Here is an 18968-nt window from a genome sequence, read left to right as displayed (position 1 = left end):
TGTGGCTTAGAATATTAGACATGCACACTTATCTACACTTTTTTTCAAATAACATGTTTTTCACTGTATTAAATTTCCTGGGGAAAAAAGCTAACTTAGACAATATAAAGGGAAATAATCAGTTCATCCTATAAGAATACATGCCTACAATCCTTCCAGAAAATTCAGTTTCTAGCTTGATGGTGATTTGTTGTAACTTTGGAGTTTCAGTAATCAACCAACCATCAACTAATGACTAGCCGGCAGTGAAAGAGCACTAATCTGTTCACACAGCCATTTTTCCCTGACTTTGTGCATGCAATATATGAGCATCTGCATATTTTTCCTGTATGCGTGTGTGCTTTTTGCATGTGTGTTTGCGTGTGCATGTGTGCATGAGAAAGAACTGCAATGCAGTCAGGATGTCTGCTTTTAGCCAACGGTTGTGGGCTGATTAACTTTGACAGGCTGCCTCTCAGACCCACCACAACACAAGCTGTAGGAAAACCAGTATTTCAACCGCAGGACAGTCTGCCCATGCAGGCTTACTTCCATAGTGACTCACTAAAAGGAAATCACCATGTTAAATATGACAATTACAAGTGCCGCAGGAAACAGATTTGTTCAAAATAGGATAGGATAGGTCCCTTAGGGTCAATTTTGGAGTATTTCCTATTGATTCGAGGGACTTTCCAGAATGCTTCTTGTTCTTTTGTCAGCTCCTGCTGATTTTGGGGCATTTCTACATTACTTCCTAATGGTTTTGGGACATTTGAAATTTTATTCATAGCTCTAAACTAAATGCTCCGGACTCATTATGCTCCTGATTAATGATAGGTAACTCATTATTTATTCAGAACATGTTTTAACTGAATACATACGTTTCAAGTCATCATTTCTTAGTTTTAATAGAGTAAGATTATTCTTAAGTCACATCACAATGTTCTGCAACTCTACCCACCTCTGCATTATTTACATAACTTATACTGCCATCACCATTCCACCTACACAAGCTAGGATGAAAATGTGAGCCACATCAGAACAACACTCCCAATACATTTTCATGAGTATTATATCCAGTGTCATCAAATCTTTGTGATTATTCCGTATTCTACGTACGGTGGGTAAGCATGATTGTGGATGAAATGAAGCTCACTGTATTCTTGCCAAGCATTAAGACAGGTCTCTCGCAAAATATATTTTTTAGACTATTTGAAATTCCATGATGTACTCACTACGATTATCCTTCTAGCTTACATTATTGTCATTTATTTTCATTTTGCGTTAATGGAGCCTCTATTTCACAGGTGTCAAAGTGGCGGCCCAGGGGCCAAATCTGGCCTGCTACATCATTTTGTGCGGCCCGAGTAAGTAAATCATGAGTGCCAACTTTCTGTTTTAGGATCAAATTCAAATGAAGATTATAGATGTATATTATATTTCCTGATTTTCTCCTTTTTAAATCAATAATTGCATTTTTTATCCATTTTTTTCTTTTGGTGTTTTTAGGTCAAAAAGCATTTTGTAAAATCTAAAAATAATTATATAAAAATATTTTCGCTTTTCCACTTTAATATTGAATATAATTTAAAAAAAATCTTTCCATTTGAAATGAAAAACAAATGATTATTAGATGTTTTCCCTTACTAAGAAAAAAAGTTGAAATAAACAATTTTATATCTATAAAAAACTGAATATTTAGGGCTTTTGATCCAGTTCTTATAATCCAATTAAACATTCTAAATATTATATCTAAAACAAACCAGAGTTTGACACCATTGCTCTATTTCATAATATTATTATTCCGTTTCCTTTCAAAATATATTTTTTGAATCTTTTGAAAGGAAACTGAATAACGTGTGCTTTTTGCTTATTTTCCATGTTTTTTATTGTGACCACTGAGAGTGCTTCGATGAGGATTGTTTGTCAAATTCTAATTGAGCTATTTGAAACCAAACGCTGTTTGCTGTTTTCATATTAAGATATGCATGTCTGTAGCAAAACAATTCAAGTATTTGATTAAAATCTCTTGAGCAAGTGGGGGCGAGCGACTGCACTCCTGAATCACTTTTGTCAATTCTAACAAGCTACCAATTGTGTTGCTTCCAAACAGAACAAACATTGTGCTCTCCGGATGCTCCAAACAATTCCTGCTGTTTTACCAGCAGACTCTAAACACATACAATACCACCTTTGACATTTAACTGCTGTCAATTATGCCTTAAGTCTGACTTTAAGTCAAATGAGTCAGTCAGTGGCCTGACTGATTGAAAACGGTGTTACTTTAATTAGGTAGGTTGTGAACTCATGTTCTTTCGGATAACTAACTAAACACAAACAAGGCCATTCAAAATTGTCTATATGTTGGTTTAAATATGAACGCCAATGTTTTTTTTACGTGTATTTAGTGTGGATGAATGAAATTACTTTCGTTTCCAGGCAATCTACGAAAACAACCTGCGCGAATGGAGCAGTCAATCTTAATTGACACCTGTAAACTTTAACATGTCATAACAATCCTGCACGCTGTTACAGAGGATTCGTAAGGAAGGCCTTTGACCGCAGGCTACATTTACAGGCTCTCGAGCCAATAAAGACAATGCCAAAGGCTATACAATGACTGCCAGTCACTAAAATGCTTGTTCTGACAGTCATAAAACATTTCATTTCATCAGTCAACACAAGACAGGAAACGAAACTGAATACATCACTACTTGTCTTGCTTTAAATCCCAGAATTCATCATATTTTTTCTGTAACTAATAATGGGAAGAGAAATAGATGTACTTGAGCTTCAAATTCATGATCAATGGTCAAACCTTTTGTTATATAAATCCATTTTTTTGTGTTTATCATACTCATAGATTGTGTGTTTAATGATGTTGCAATGTGTTTACCCCACATTTGAACAGTGTTGAAATAGATGGGCAGGCTAATATGCTTGACCTACTCTGGATATTGCACAAATGACACCCAAACAAACATTCAGTGTACATCATGGTCACTGAACCTGTGTAGCCTGCCAGCGAGTGCAGCAGTTTTACACCACTGCATTATTGTGCAAATTGCAACAGCAAGGAACACCGTTCACAATACTTGCTCCCCCCCTGAGCAGACACACAACTCAGCAGTAGGGGGGGAAGGGAAAGAAACCCTCTTCCCCAGGGTGTCTTGGCAGTCAAAGAGGGGAAACATGATTATCTAGGAGGGGAATTGTTTTATCAACACCTAAAGCAGCTAAAAGAAAATACTAGAAGGATTTGTGTGTTGAACAAGCTTTCCTCTATTGCAAGGAAGCAATAAAGCAGGAAGATACGATACCACCTTGTGTACTCTTTGATCAACTCTAACTAAAATAATATTCTAGTTTCTATCTACTAGTATTTACAGTATGTATCGTATTTTACGGACTTTAAATTCGCCCCCAAAATTGTTATAGTTAGGAAAATACAGTACTAAAGATGATGTATTTGAGTCATACTGTATAGCACATGTGCATCATTTTGTGTGGCCCGAGAAAGTAAATCATGAGTGCCGACTTTCTGTTTTAGGATCAAATTAAAATGAAGAGTATTGATGTATATTAAATTTCCTGATTTTCCCCCTTTTAAAATCAATAATTGTAATTTTTTTAATCAATTTTTTCTGTGTTTTAGTTCAAAAATCATTTTGTAAAATCTAAAAATATATTTTTAAAAAGCTAAAATAAACATTGTTTTAGATCTATAAAAACCTGAATATTTTAATCCAGTTCTTTTAATCCATTTATTTAAAAAAATTTACGTTAAAGCGGCCCGCGAACCAACCTGAGTCTGACACCCTTGCTGTATAGCATTTAACTACCAAGTATACATTGAAGCTCTAACACCAGAAAAAAATGCTCAGGACAATTTGACTGATTGTTGGGGAAATGGAGCTCAAAGTTTAAATATCATTATGATTTGTAATTTGGAATGCATTCTTATTGGAAGGCTCCAATATTTAATGAAACGAGCATTGCCTCTCTCGCCTGTTGCTCTACTAGGCAACAGAAGCGAACAATATTTACCAATAATTTACCATTATCCAAAAGTTGGCTTTATTTGACAACTAAAAATGAGTGACAGTAAAACAATAAATAAATAAAATAGGGCACAGCAAGAAAGTAGGGGAAAAAAAAACATTTTGTACTGAAAAAGAAAACAAACAAGTAACTCAACCATCACCAGTGAGACTAGTGCAGCACACTCTGCAACCGTTGTCAAGGTTTTCTTGAATTGCTTTGGATGTCTGTTCATTTTACTGAAAGTTAATTAAAAAAACAAGTTTTCTTCTATAGTTTAGTATGGCCCTGCATGCAGACTATGGACATACCAATGTTTTATGACCGATCCATGTGATAAAATCCGACACGCCTTGTAATCAGTCCACTAATCTGAAAGCAAGGGAGGCCCATTCAAAGATAATACAGTAAATGTAACCACATAGCAGCTTTATCAGAACTGTTCAAAGAGCAAAAGCAACAACTGTCGATATAAAAATGTATTTTCCCTACTACAAACAGCAAGAAGCACTGGCAGCTCTGCAGTTAATTTTCCTACTTGCTGAGCTGATGCTCTTGTAATGGATGTTTCAGACAATAATCAATATTTGTAAAGTCTCACACTACGCTGCCATTCTGTCTCTCCAATAAAAAGTAGCTGTAATATTTAAGGAGAGTCAGACATCCAGAGAATGTCCTCCATTTAGAACGTGTGTATGGAATCTAGGTTTGGCTCTGGGCCCAGAGTTGGCAAGCCTTTACAATGGACAGTTCCATATAATAATTTTGAATATATTAACGGATCGGAAAGACTGAAAACACTGGTGTTTATTCCTTAGTTGTGACCCCTGCAAAGTAAACCCGAGATTAAAATGTGCAACAATAAAAGCCGTCCAAGAATGGAAATGAGGTAATAGATTTTGTTCTACATTCTATCTTTAGTCAATGACAACACAGAGAGCCAGCAAAACAGGTCTATAAAGAGCATGCCGTTTAAAATACACGCCGATCATGCAGATGATGAGTTTACAGGCCTTGGAATCCAGAAGGCAAACAGTAGCTTGGCACACAGTTCTGTTTATGTTCTGTCATTCACTGTCTGTTTTCTTTATTGACTCAGCAACTGGCCTAGCGCTATGTGCGTGTGTGTGTTTCTGTGTAATTTGGATCTGGTTCCACAGCTCGGTTTAAATCCTGCTGCCGCTGGGGTGTGTGCCCTCATTTCAGACATACTGACAAAGTGGCCGCTCTGAAATAAGCTGTGGCCTGTTTGCGGGAGGGAAGCAGATGCAGTTTACTCTTTGATATATGCATGAGCAACCAGCAACAGATTAAAAACAGTCATTGCTGGCAAGAGAGGATAAGCAATGCAGTGAGTAAAAGGATTGACATTCCCAAAGAATGCACGATTGTATATGCTAGATTTAACTGTGGGTGACAGCACTTGTCATGCCTTTGCAGATTTTAATGGAGAGCCTATCTTACATATGTCATATCACGATATATAGCCCATTATATTTCGAGTACATATTCCTTCTGTTGAGCGTAGGGATGCAACACTGCTTTTGACGGATAATTACATGAGTCATAAAGTGAATAGGCTACTGTTAAAGAGCGCTACAGTTCATGCCCGTTAAAAAAATATATTGGAAAAATGCCCAAAGCTTGAATTTGAACTATCAGAATAATTAGAACTACTACACGTAAGTGAGTAGGTGAGTAGTGACTGTCAATTTGTTTTTTATGATTACAAAAAAACTACTGCAGACTGGTAAATTTAGTAAAAGGATGTGGCATGAAACACAATTTGTCTACGCAGGTAATGTTGGAATGGAATTTTTCGTACATACGGCATCAAGAAACAGAATCTAGTGAGCGTTAGTGTCGGAGAAGAGGGATAGAAAGCCCACCGCGCACTGTGAACAAACGACTGTAGTCACTCACCGAATTGCTACAAAGGAAATAGCCTTTGTGTTCTTATCAGATCTCGACCTTTTGATGTGCCACATATAGAGTACAATTTTATTCCGCACGCAGTGATGGAGATGTCAAGGAAGAAGTGGATTGCCATGGCTACATTCTAAAATTAAAAATAGGGAAATTAGGCAAGAACAGAGAAGTGTGCGCATATTTCATAGGCCTGATAGGATTATTCATTGACTACACTTGTGCGTCTGCAGTGAATTTTTACACTTTGCTATTGCTATTTTGTTCATCTACAATTCAAATATCAAATCAAACCAAACCTTGATTGAATTGTTCAAAATTGGACCTGACCTGATAGTTATGGCATTAAAGAACGCTGAGCCAAGGTGAGGAGATGCCTTTGCCTACAGGTAAACTGACACTACTTTTGGTCATTGCTGCTTTAGTTCCATATTGTTGACACAACATAAAAGAGCAAAGTGAGATTTGTATGACATGAAGCTCATCAGACGAGTGTAAAGTGCGACTTATATATAGTTTTCTTCTTCATCTGAAAAATACGGTACTGGTACAAGGTATGCGATGGTGCTGTAACTATAATACATAGCCCCATTGTCCCAAAAAATGCAAGCTTTTAAAATCCCTTTCCACACATTTGCATTTTAAATAAACATCGCAATATAAAAATAGCCACAAAGTGAGTTGGCCATTCAGAAGACTTCTGCAAGTCCAAGCAGCCAAAATCACCAGGTAAGTATATATAAAAAAAGTCAAAATCCATTAAGATTTGATGTGTCGAGCAGTTTCACAACTTCTTATTCATTTCAGCAAGAAAATATAATGTGGCAGTCTCTCATTGAGTTGTCAAGCAAATGTCATCAAGACGGTAAATGCAACAAGAGTGCAAAGGGAAATGGATGAAAATCCGCATTGCCTAACTACCTCCTCTGTTCTATTATCTTGGCTACGGCATGTGATACAGCTGCCAAAACGGTCACACAAAACCCAGAAGCAACAGTTCTTACTTGGCTAAGCTGGCACACACACACTCAGAATGACAGAAATCTCTTTCAATATACGCTAATCACAACATCACTGCCAGGGTAGTGATACATTTGTTTGACCTTACTGCAGGCAGCGTTGTTTGGGTTGAGTTCCCAGTCAGGGCTGGCCTAAATGTGACACGCAATATTGGATACAAATGATTGGATGGAAACACAGCAGATAACAATCAGCTTAAAGACGGAAAAAATGACTGTGATTTGATTTGATCAAGATGCAGATGCAAATCGATTTGCAGCTTTCAGATCCAATCGGCTTCAATAGAAATACACGTGAATGACAGTGAAGAGATCATTGTGCAATATCGTTTAAAAAGAAAATTTAAAAAAAAATCGTCGTTTTGTTTACTTCAATACAAAGCGATTTATCATTTACTAGTTGCTTATATTTCCTGGAAAAATCTGATTGTATCAGAAGTCAAAAAGTCAATATCAGGACATCCCTATTGGGTACTCGGATGTTTCGTCGAAAGACGTTTGGTCCCCGGACGTTTGGTCGACCGGACGATTGGTAGACCGGACGTTTGGTAGAACGGACGTTTGGTAGAACGGATGTTTGGTAGAACGGACGTTTGGTAGAACGGACATTTGGTCGCCGAGTGTTACTGTTGAAACCAGCTCTCAAAATTATTATCATGAGAGAGAGAGTTTAATATCTAAATATCTCATATCAAAATATCAACAGTAAACTCTCTGTCATAATTTGACAGCGAGCGAACCCGGCGACCAAACGTCCGTTCGACCAAACGTCCGTTCGACCAAACGTCCGTTCGACCAAACGTCCGTTCGACCAAACGTCCGTTCGACCAAACGTCCGGTCGACCAAACGTCCGGTCGACCAAACGTCCGGTCGACCAAACGTCCGGGGACCAAACGTCTCTCGACGAAACGTCCGGCCACGCCCTATTAAGAACCAGTTCTCGTCAATAACAAGATTATAAGTACAGTACATGCACTGGAGGCTCATTTACATCTTGTAATATTTTTGTTAATCTCCCAAATTACAAAAGAAAAAACTACTTTCAATAACGCGGGATTAAAAAAAGGTTCAAAACATATTTCATTCTACCTAAAACCAGAGTCCACCTAACACTTTGTCAACGTAATTCCTCATGTAAAAAATAGTTAGTTTTCAAGTATCTCACAGCTCGCAAATCAATCGGCTGGTCTTTATAATGATCAAAACAGCAAGGCTGGAAAAAGTCACTGACGCTGCAATTACACTATGTGTTGAAAAGAAATTCAAGTGAGGGTGAAGGTTGTTGCAAGTCCCATCTCTCTGCTATGTCGATAAAATCCTTCACTGAATAGGAAAACAGACATTACTTCATGAATAGCATCGCGAGTAGCCTTTTCAGTAAAAGATATTATTTTTTTCACTGCAAATCATCCACCGAACTTGCCTGATAGGCCTTCGGTTTGAGAAATAAATATCAAAGACATGGAAATTACAGCACATAACTGACAAAAGTGATTTCATTATGAAAGCCATATGCCATTAATCTATTCCATAAGTGAGCCGATGAAACCTATTTGTCAAAAGTCCTTAATAAGACATGAAATTGCAGCAGAGCTATTACGTGCAAAAAAAACGGGGACAAATTAACAGTGAATCACAAGGCAACCCTCAGCCTGCCTGCAAAGCTCGGCTCGGAAACAGCATTTTAATCACAGAGTAATTACATCCTGCCATTCACCACAATGAAAACATAGCGACAGGAAGATGTAAGGCAGCCGACGATGACAAGCAGGAAATGGGTATAAATATACAGTATACACTCGCAACAAGCTGCCCATATAATTTTATGCGCTACTTAATACGTGTCAGCTACATTGTCAAGTTTGCACTCTTCACAAATTCCTTAGCAGGTGGGCTGCCTGAAAACAAAGTATTACTTTCAAGTCTTAGAATCTTTGTTAAAAATAGACGAGTAGGACTTCTAAAAATAGTTCCATCTCATCCTAAACATTGGCCACTATCATTCTAAATTTAAGTAATAGACAGAAATCAGCTCATAAATACATTTCAAATAGCTTTAGTCACACACCATTGAAATTACCGTATTTTGCGGTTTAATATACCCCCCATTTAATATACCCGGGTATATTAAACGGCAGGGGTAGATTAAATGGCGCACATACGGGAAGGTACGATCCACTACGCACTCTTTATGCCGTGACGGGGTGCATCAACGTTTTGCAGACTAAAACTACTTACTGCTCAGGTTAAAACTACTTACTGCTGAAGAAAGTCTGACTTGGAATTTTAATGAACTTAAGTATCTATAGTTATGCCCCATGAACACCATAAAAATCATGCCAAAAATGCTGAGTTGATGTTTAATATACGGGTATATTTAACGGCAGGGGTATATTACCGTATTTTCACAACTATAAGGCGCACTTAAAAGTCTTAAATTTCCTCCAAAATAGACAGGGCGCCTTATAATCCAGTGTGCTTTATATATGGAAAAAAAAAAATGTGTCATCCATTGAGGGTGCGCCTTATAATGTGGTGCGCCTTATAGTCGTGAAAATACGGTAAATGGCGCACAAACGGTAGGCTCAAAAAAGCAAAAATCATTTGATATACCGAGGTATATTAAACTGCAAAATACGGTAATTAGTTTTACTGTGCAGGCACTGTTCAAAAAGCACTTTAAAATGATTATGATTACGAGGCTGGAAAAAACTCCATCTCTTAAACTGCAGTTAAATATATTGCCACTTCTTTATTGTGAGTGGACCGTTTGTTTTTTCGTCAAAAAGTCTGATTCTTTGTTTACCACTTGACTACATTCAAAGACAAACAATTGTGACTGAAATGCAGCTGGCTTAAATCTTCAGAGCAGATGGGAAAATATGGGTTGAGAAAGTGAAACAGCAATTCACAGCTTCCCTAACCATTACTGTCAGGATCCCCGCGGGCAAAGGACTTAATTTCCCCATGATACTCTATCCAGCAGCACGGCGCAAGAACAGATGATGATCTGTGTAAAACAGGACCTTACAGCGGAGAAAAAAAAACCCAGAGAAATCCCACTTAGTTACTCTGGTCTGAATTCAAACAACAGAAAGATCTATAAAAGTCTAAGGTTTCTCGCAAAAACATGGCACTTCATAAAATGTCAGCATATTGCCCCTTGCCACTAATACTATGATTAAATTAAATCAAACTAAATCCTCATTATAGTGATTTGAACAACTCATTGTGCAGAACAAAACAAGCCAGCAAATCTGTGAATTCATGTTAAAAGCAGATGAAAAGAAGGATTTTGGATTAACAAGAAGGGATTTGTGAAGCCAAAGTCACTCAGAGAGCAAACAGAGCAAATCAAACATCTTATTAATGGGTATGACAGCGAGATAATTGTGTCAGTTTATCTACTCACATATTCAATACCCACAGCGAAGCCACAGAGTAATTGTTTTAGAACACAACACTCAGGTAAAAATCAAGTATTTGACATTTGAAAAAATAAATACTTGAGTGCACATAACAAACAATTTATTTTCCTCTACAGCCAGTATATTAAGTATTAAGCTTACTATGATTGATACATGTTTTATGTATTTATCCACTGTATACGAGAATTTAATACGATGCATAATAGAAATATTTATTGAACAGATCAAGCGATAGGAGAGCCCAACATTTAATCATAAATGCTCATGATGTATTCGTCGCCAACTTAGTCAGGTGATCATTGTCTAGTAAAGCATAGAAAATATCACTATTATAGTGATATTTCAGGGGTAATCAAGGGTAAACAGAAATAACAATTATCCACACAGCATTTCCCCTTATAGCCTTTCATAAAGTGGAACCATTTGCATTAGAATCTGCACAATTACCAACAAGTAGCTGGTTGAGCATTAACCATATTATGCTACATTTACTCCACATTTAAATAGAAAGTGTGTATGTATACATTAGGCTGCACTGATTCATTCCTATTCTTATTCAGCAGTTCCAAGAGCATAACTAACAATTACAGTGGTACCTCGAGATAAGAGCTTAATTCGTTCCGGGACTGAGCTCCTATGTCGATATTCCCGTAACTCGAACGAACGTTTCCCATTGAAATGAACTAAAAGTTCCAAACCTCTGAAAAAACACCAAAAACAGGATATTGGATTGGAAAAAATGTTTTATTTGTTCTAAATCGCCATCTATTAACAAAGTAACACATAACTAGTGGTTTAATATTACTAAAATGTGTTTAATAGTACTAAAATTATACGGATTTCGAAGGGGGGAGAGGGAGAGAGAGACGGACAGAGGGGGGGTGGTGGCTTTTTGCACGGCAAAGCCCTCGTAACGTAACAAACAAATTTAAATGAACTTGGATTGCGATGCAGACACTCAAAAATAAGTTTAATGGAATCTAACACTAAACTTAATTCTAATTTTGTTTGACATTTTGATACCTTGGCTCTTTTTGCCCCGCCTCCACACTGACTTTCAAATGCAACCTAGATGTTTGCTTTTGTATTCCCTTCAAAATATTCCCAAAATGATGCACACAAATGTCCTCACAATAGGATAACTCACCGAAAATTGCCCGAAATTTTACTCGTATCTCGAATTGCTTGTATGTCGGGCCACTTGTATGTCGAGGTACCACTGTACTGTAGTTTGTTATATATACTGTAAGTGCAGTATATATATAAATAATGTAGCCAAAAATAATCATTCACCTCATACCCCACTAGAATAGCGAATGTAAATATAATCAGCGCAGCACTCAACAAGTCAGTCACTTAGCGCAGTGTGGACAGACACCTGCATGCAGGCAGAAGAAAAGCCAGCGAAAAGCACTTAGCCGTTGCGACGTCCTCAAAGTAGACCACAGCTGTGAAGCTCACGAGGGCAGAGATAATCACAGATACGAGATCACGGCACACGAGGGAATCTTCCTTCTTGCCTTTCCTTCATAAACATGTCACCACGTAATCGCGGCAGTGACATCTATGACACTAAATAGTAAGATCATCCCGCTTAATGGTGATCTTACACTCCGATTTAATGAGGTTTAATATATTTGATCTAGGGCAGCCGTGTCCTCCCGGGACGCCAAGAAACGCTTCAAGAGTTGTTGGCGATTTGAGTTCAAGCACCTTCTTTTGCCGAGACCCTCACCTCTTTAATCCACTTCAAATCCTGTGCTAGAATAATGGAGGTATGCCCGTGACCTACTGTAGACAAGTAGATTTGTTTGGGCTGACCATTAAGTAATTCTACTACAGTGGTACCTCGACCTACGATCAGCTCTACCTACGACATGCTCGAGGTACGATGAAAATTTTGATCGAATAATTTGCCCGCGATACGATCAACATTTCGAGATGCGACCAAGCCAGGTGGCCATGACATGAGAGGCTGTTTATCATTGTAGCGTACTGTCTTTTTTTGCCGCATCTCTTTCGTGTATAACAGATATCTACGAGCACTGAATGGTTTCTTTCGCCTACACATGGACCAGAAAATGCACAACGCCCATGCACGGGCAAAAAGAGTGCTTTCTGGGTAATGAAGTATACTCGTGCACACAACGATAGCCAATGGCACCCTTTCTCAGAATAAAACTTCATTACCCACAATCAATACGTGGGTGGGCTGTTATTCCTTCCTTAGCCTGTTAGCTCCCGCGATCGCTCATTCAGGACTACTTCTCGTTGGCAAGTGGTCGTGCATTATCCTATTGTGAGGACATTTGTGTGCATCATTTTCGGAATATTTTGAAGGGAATACTACAGCAATCAGCCCATCGATAGCGAACGTGTGGGTGGAGGCGTGGCAAACAGCTAACCCGCCCAGAACGAAGGTAAAAAAAATTAAAACAAAATTAGAATTCAGTTTTGTGTAAAGTTACATTAAATGTATGTTTGAGTGTCTGTATATATTAATCCAAGTTAATTTAAATTTGTTTGTTCGGTTACAAGTGCGTTGCCGTGGATATAGTCCCCCGAACACCCCCCCTCGCCTCCGTGTATGTCGCTGTCTACCCTCCGCGAAATGCGTCTAATTTTAATTCTATCAAACACATTTTATTACTATTAAACCACTAGTTATGTGTTACTTTGTTAATAGATGGCGCATTAGAAGAAATAAAACATTTTTTTCCAATCCAATATCCTGTTTTTTGTGTTTTTTCAGAGGGTTGGAACGAATTAATTTGTTTTTAATTCATTTCAATGGGAAACGTTCCCTCGAGTTACGAACAGCTCGACATACGATCTCAGTCCCGGAACGAATTAAGATCGTATGTCGAGGTACCACTTTTGAGTCCTGATGCCCCCCGGCTGATATTATTTCCTCCGCAAAAGCACATTTAACCATATCACATAAGCACTGAGTGGGAGTAAAAAGACATGACTGATTAATTCCTTGTTTTGAGTCTTGCTGCGTGTCAATTGCTGAAATGAGGTGCCTTGTGGTATCATCAGTGGGCTTTTAAATTAGGTCATCATTTTGAAATATAGACCTCCGAGGACTTTCTAGCTGTCTTTATTAAAGACCCGGAAGGTTTTTTATTTTTTCTCATAGTTGAAATGAGGCACCATTTAATGCCATGGAAACTGAAAACAGTTAAAGATCTGCGGCGTCAGTCAGACGGATGTCCCACTGGGAGTAAAGATTTATTTTTCATTTACTGCGTAATGAGATAATAAGAAAATGCCACAGGAGAATGACTTTCATTCCTAAAAAAAACATTGCGCCCATATTAGCTATCCCAGCAAAGTAATGGCATGAACACTTATCATCAACACGTCCATCAGTATGTAATAGATACCTGTTGCAAAAGGGTGTCCATCACCAAGCGAAATGTCAGCCTAGCACTTACAACTCGGGGAGAATGTGAATACAAAATCGACACAAGTTATTAGAGATGTGGCAGCACCAGCTTGTTTTCCTTGATGGCCCATATGCTGCCAGTAGGAAACAACTCATTCATAAAGGTACTCAACTTGTAAATTTAATAGTGTCTTGGCAGCTAAACAACTATTATACCTCATACTGTAAACTACTGTATATAAGGGATGGTTGTAACGTCAATTTGGTAAGCCGCACTTAAAAGTCTTACATTTTCTCCAAAATAGACAGGGCGCCTTATAATCCAGTGTGTTTTATATGTGGAAAAAAAATAAAATGTGTTATTCATTGAGGGTGCGCCTTATAATGCGGTGCGCCTTATAGTCGTGAAAATACGGTATTAGCAGACACATCCCAATACAGGGAGTAGCAAAACTATTAAAAAAAAAGGATAAAGCAAAGTTTATAAGTGAAGGAAAAGTAGATTTGGAGCCCGAATTCAAGCCACGTTAGTGTACGTGTTGCCTCATGTGAGAAACTGCTTTGAATTCACATAGGACTTATTCACAGCAGGAAAGTCTATAGCTAACTTTGTTTGGTCCAGAGCAAAATAAAATGGAATAGAATAAAAAAACAGCTTTTCACATTGGAATTCTTGAAGCGGAACTTTGATGCTAACCAAACATTTCCCATAAGGGGCACAGCAGCCAATTTTGAAGTTTAAACACGCATATCGCACACAACTTTACTTTAAAATGTTACATCTTGACTTCAAAAATTGCAAATGTACCACATTTTTTTCATTTGAACCCAATGTATATTTTCAGACTAACAAAATAAACAAATATTCAATCAAAAACTTAAAAGGTAAAAATATATTTGCCGCTTTTCAGAGTACTACACTAACATTTCTAACCTTTCATTCACAACTTTACTTTAAAATGTTACATCTTTACTTCAAAAATCACAAATTTACCACATTTTTTTCCATATTACCCCAATGTATATTTTCACACTATCAAAATAACCAAATATTTGATCATAAACTTAATGGTAAAAATATATTTGCCGTTTTTTTAGAGTACCCCACACACATTTCTAACCTTTCATTCATCCAATTTCTCAACTGTTTATCCTCACAAGGGTCGCAGGGAGTGCTGGAGCCTATCCCAAGCAAGGGACACCTTTAATTGGTGGCCAGCCAATCACAGAGCACAAGGAAACGGACAACCATTCATGCTCGGTGTCAATTTAGAGTGTTCAATCTCTACTCTGCATGTTTTTTTGGGATGAATACCCAGAGAAAACCCACACAAACTCAGGCCACCCCACATTTCTACCATTTAACACCAAATTCCACTAACAGCCATCTATTCCCTTTCATCACAACCAATTACTTCAGAATGACATCAGTCAAGTTCATTATGTTTTTATCTTTTGTAAAAGTAGTGAACTTGACCTTACTTCCATTTCCTGCATATGTCATCCACTAGAAAAACTTTGGACATCTCTAGTCAAGTTAGAGAAGCATTCTATCCCCAAGAGAGCAATAATATACTTTTTTTGGTGAGTGCACACATCAACAGACAGGAGGTAATGATGCGTTTCCTGCTTACCTCCAGACAGTCCAGACTGATGAAACTGGCGATAGCAAATCCATCAATGATATCCTCTTCCTGCGAGCTGGACTCCCGTCTCTTCCGCCGGGGGATGCGAGGGGCTCTGGCAGCCCCTGCTGAGTGCGGACCCCTTTTAGCGTCCCTCCTAGGACTGTGTCCATCCTCCCTGTCCGAGAATGGGGACTCGGGTTCGGGGCTGAGGTGTTCCCGGCTGCATGGATCCCGCAACCTCCGTACCCCTCTTTCTCTTTTGGCCCGGCCTCGACGACCCTTCTTCAATTTCCCATCCATGTTATTAGAGGAAGGGGGGGAGGTGGGTGGGGTTAGAAGAGGATGGGGTAAAAGGGGGTGTCAAAGGGGTGGAGTGTCAAACCCAATGCAAACAGAACTCCACGGGAGACGCTTGTCTGTCACAAACAAGACACGGTGGGCGATCGGGGGGGCTTTGCTGCACCGTGCGTGCGTGTGCGTGCAAACCTTAGCCCGAAATACTCAATGACCTTGAGTAGAAAACCTCGCCAATCTCCATTATGGCGAGCAAAACGTGCAAGTATCAACGCACGCTGGGAAGAGGGGGAAGCCAAAAAAAAAAAAAACACACACACACACACACGTTTTCGATCACGACTCCGCACCGTGTCGACGAGCAATCCGCTAAAGCAGGTGCAAAATATCCAGAATAGTTCCCAATCCACGCATTCAGTAACTTTTGTTCGCCTCGGAACACGGACGGACAACGCGGACTCCGAAGCACGCCGCGGGGCGCAAACTGGGCAGAGAAATCATGTCGCTGACCGCTGTTGTTGTTTCCCCACCTCCCCGATCCATGATCCGATGTCAGAATCAGCTCGGGATACTCTTTAGTCGAGTAGCGAGTATCCAGTAGTCCTCCAATAAATCCCGGTTGTGCTGACTTTTAACGCATGATTCCTCTCCGGGCTACTTGTGCGCAGTTTTTTTCCTCCCCAAACGATCCGGAGCGCGTGTGTGTCAAACAGCGGTCCAGCGTGTAATCAAACTCCATACGGTGCAGATGCGGTCCGTTCCGGCTTCGATCATGTTGGCTTCCCCCACAAATCCACTCCAGTCCGTCTCTTGGTTGCTCAGTGGCTCACGGTGCTCTCTATTCGCATAATAAGCGTTTGATAAGAGTCCTTAAAGCGACAGGAGTGATTAAAATCGCCCCCCCTCTCATAGCATCCTCTAATCCGAAATGGACAGATGGATTTCGGACATTTCCCCATGACCATTTGCTGTAAAACAAGGCCAATAAAATCAATGTATGGAAGCGTCGCCTCCGGGTAAATATGAGACTATTTTAGTCCATCAGTCAGGAGTGATGGCATGTCTTGTGTATTTAGTATTTCTTCCTGTGCTGTACACACATAAACTGTAAGCACAACAACGCCCTATCAGGTTTTGACAAGCTCTCTTTATAATGCTTGGCATGTTGGCCATTATCCCTTCCTCTGAGCAGACATTCCAAATTGAAAAGTGGCATCTCATTGTCAGATTTAAAGAAAGGAGGGAGTGAAATGCAATGTCAAAATGTGACACTTTTCCCCTGCCATGTGAATGACATTTTTATTGGGTGAAGGGAATAGTATCAGTACCTTAGTCTCTGATGCAAGGGTTTCTAACTCCGGTCCTCAGTGGCTCTATCCAGTCTGTTTTTCCATTTCTCCCTGAACCAACACACCTGAAACAAATAATCAGGTTGTTATCAAGCTTCTGGATAGCTTGCTGATGAGTTGATCATTTGAATCAGGTGTGGTTTAAAAAAAAAAGAAAAAAGAAAAGGGAGAGGCAGTCTAATGCAATCTTTTTATTTATAGCTAAACCATGTTAATTCCATGCAAAATCTGGTCCATTAAATCAGTTAATCATGGTTACCGACTTTGTTTTATAATAAAATTCAAATGAAGATTATAAAAGTGATGTATGGGGAATATTTCCTGTTTTCCCCCATTTTAAATGAACAATTAAAACTATTTTTTTAATATGTATTGTTTTCTTTTTGTGTTGTTTTTAGTTCAAAAAGATTTTTTCTAATATCAACATATTATATCTTAAATGTTTCCTCTTTCCTCTTTTATTTTTCACTGTAAATCAGATTTTTAAAAGTGCAATATTTACTCGGTTTCCTTTTTAAATAAAAAACAAAAGGTTAAAACGTTATACAGATGTAATATTCGCCCTCTTTTCTGATTAAAAATATTAACTAAATGTCAAAAATCCACTACACAAGAATATTTGCTAATAAAAGGTTCAGAGAGAAGATTTATACTAATTTTAATTCCCGAAAATGATAAGAAAAGCTGTCAATTCATTAATCGTTTAATTTTGGCAGCCAAGTTGGAAGCCATAATGGCCCTCCGGATGAAATCCAAACTACGACGTGGACCACGATAAAAAATGACTTTGACAGCCCTGCATTAAACATTAAACTGGCTGCCACACAGTTCTGGGGCTGTGGGTTCAATCCCAGGTCAGTCTTCACTGTGTGGAGTTTGCTTGTTTGCTTGTGTGGGTTTTCTTCGGGTAGTCTGGTTTGTGGGAGAGTGGAAGAAAAAAAAATATTCACTCAGAGTGTAACTATTGATCGATGTGATCTGTATTTATTGATCTAACTCAATTGAATTGAAATCTAACAAAACACAAGACAGTGATTCATATTGTAAACCCTTACATTTACCCGTTGGTTTTAAAAAAGTGGGTTTTCATTAAAAAGTTTGAACTGATTCAGAACAAATTTGGCAATTTACATCAAAAACCGCTTTTTATTTGTTAGTCCTTTAGATCAAATAAAACAAAATAGGTTAAACGCGTACATATTGTATTAAACTGTTTGGAAAATCGTGTATCTTTTCCCCAAAAATGATATCGTCATGAAATTGTCGATTTACACCCCTATTTTCCAGTGACAAAGCCTCTTTCGACGTGAGTTTAAAACTGAGTTTATCACAACTCTAGTGAATATTAGCGCTACAGAGTATGGATATTTTCAATAATCTCTTCAAAATTGTCACAATCAATAGCGAATAAGTTAGTAATTACGTTTTGGTTATCCCCGTACTGAAAGGAGGAAGGACAAAAAATCTTGAGAACAGGGACAGCATATTTAAGCAGTCTTTGTGCTGGTTCCTGAGAGGCAAATTTATTTAATGGATTGAATCCTCTGTAAAACAGCAGTGAAACACATCAAGATGCAAAACCAAACTACTTTTATGCTAATGCAGATTGCTGTGGGGTAAATTATCCCCAGCGCTGTAGGTGATTAAACTAGATTTGACAGTTAGTGAGTGAATATGATGAAGAGGTTCTGATACACCGCTGAGTCAGGTCACCGAGTGCGTGCACATCTCCAAATGCTACTTGTCCATACTTTGATGTTCCTGCCTGCTGGCTCCTGTTTAAGATCTGCCACCTTTATCAAAATACCCGTATGCTCTGTCATCTTCTACGATGTTACTTTTAGAGAACAACAGCCAAGTGATTAAGGCCATCCATCTTTTAGCAAATGCACTTTTGGAGAACCAGAGACAA

At 38.6% G+C, this 18968-nt stretch overlaps 1 protein-coding gene across 5 annotated transcripts in view; it reads right to left on the bottom strand.

Annotated features, from left to right (window-relative positions):
- The window catches only part of fbrsl1 (fibrosin-like 1), a 187732-nt gene extending 171015 nt beyond the window's left edge, over positions 1-16717 (bottom strand). For 2 of the 5 annotated variants that reach the window (XM_077600023.1, XM_077600024.1), the window contains exon 1: positions 15420-16717. In XM_077600023.1, the coding sequence (XP_077456149.1) occupies positions 15420-15713 (294 nt within the window). In that variant the 5' untranslated portion in view covers positions 15714-16717. The remainder of the gene's footprint in view (positions 1-15419) is intronic. The other 3 variants (XM_077600027.1, XM_077600026.1, XM_077600025.1) reach the window with 2 other exon arrangements.
- Between the last annotated feature and the right edge of the window lie 2251 nt (positions 16718-18968).

Source organism: Stigmatopora argus, chromosome 5, assembly GCF_051989625.1.
Source record: "Stigmatopora argus isolate UIUO_Sarg chromosome 5, RoL_Sarg_1.0, whole genome shotgun sequence".
In the NCBI taxonomy this organism is placed as follows: Eukaryota; Metazoa; Chordata; class Actinopteri; order Syngnathiformes; family Syngnathidae; genus Stigmatopora; species Stigmatopora argus.
Note: the sequence above shows the minus strand (reverse complement) of the source record. Positions and strands in the feature narration are given on the sequence as shown.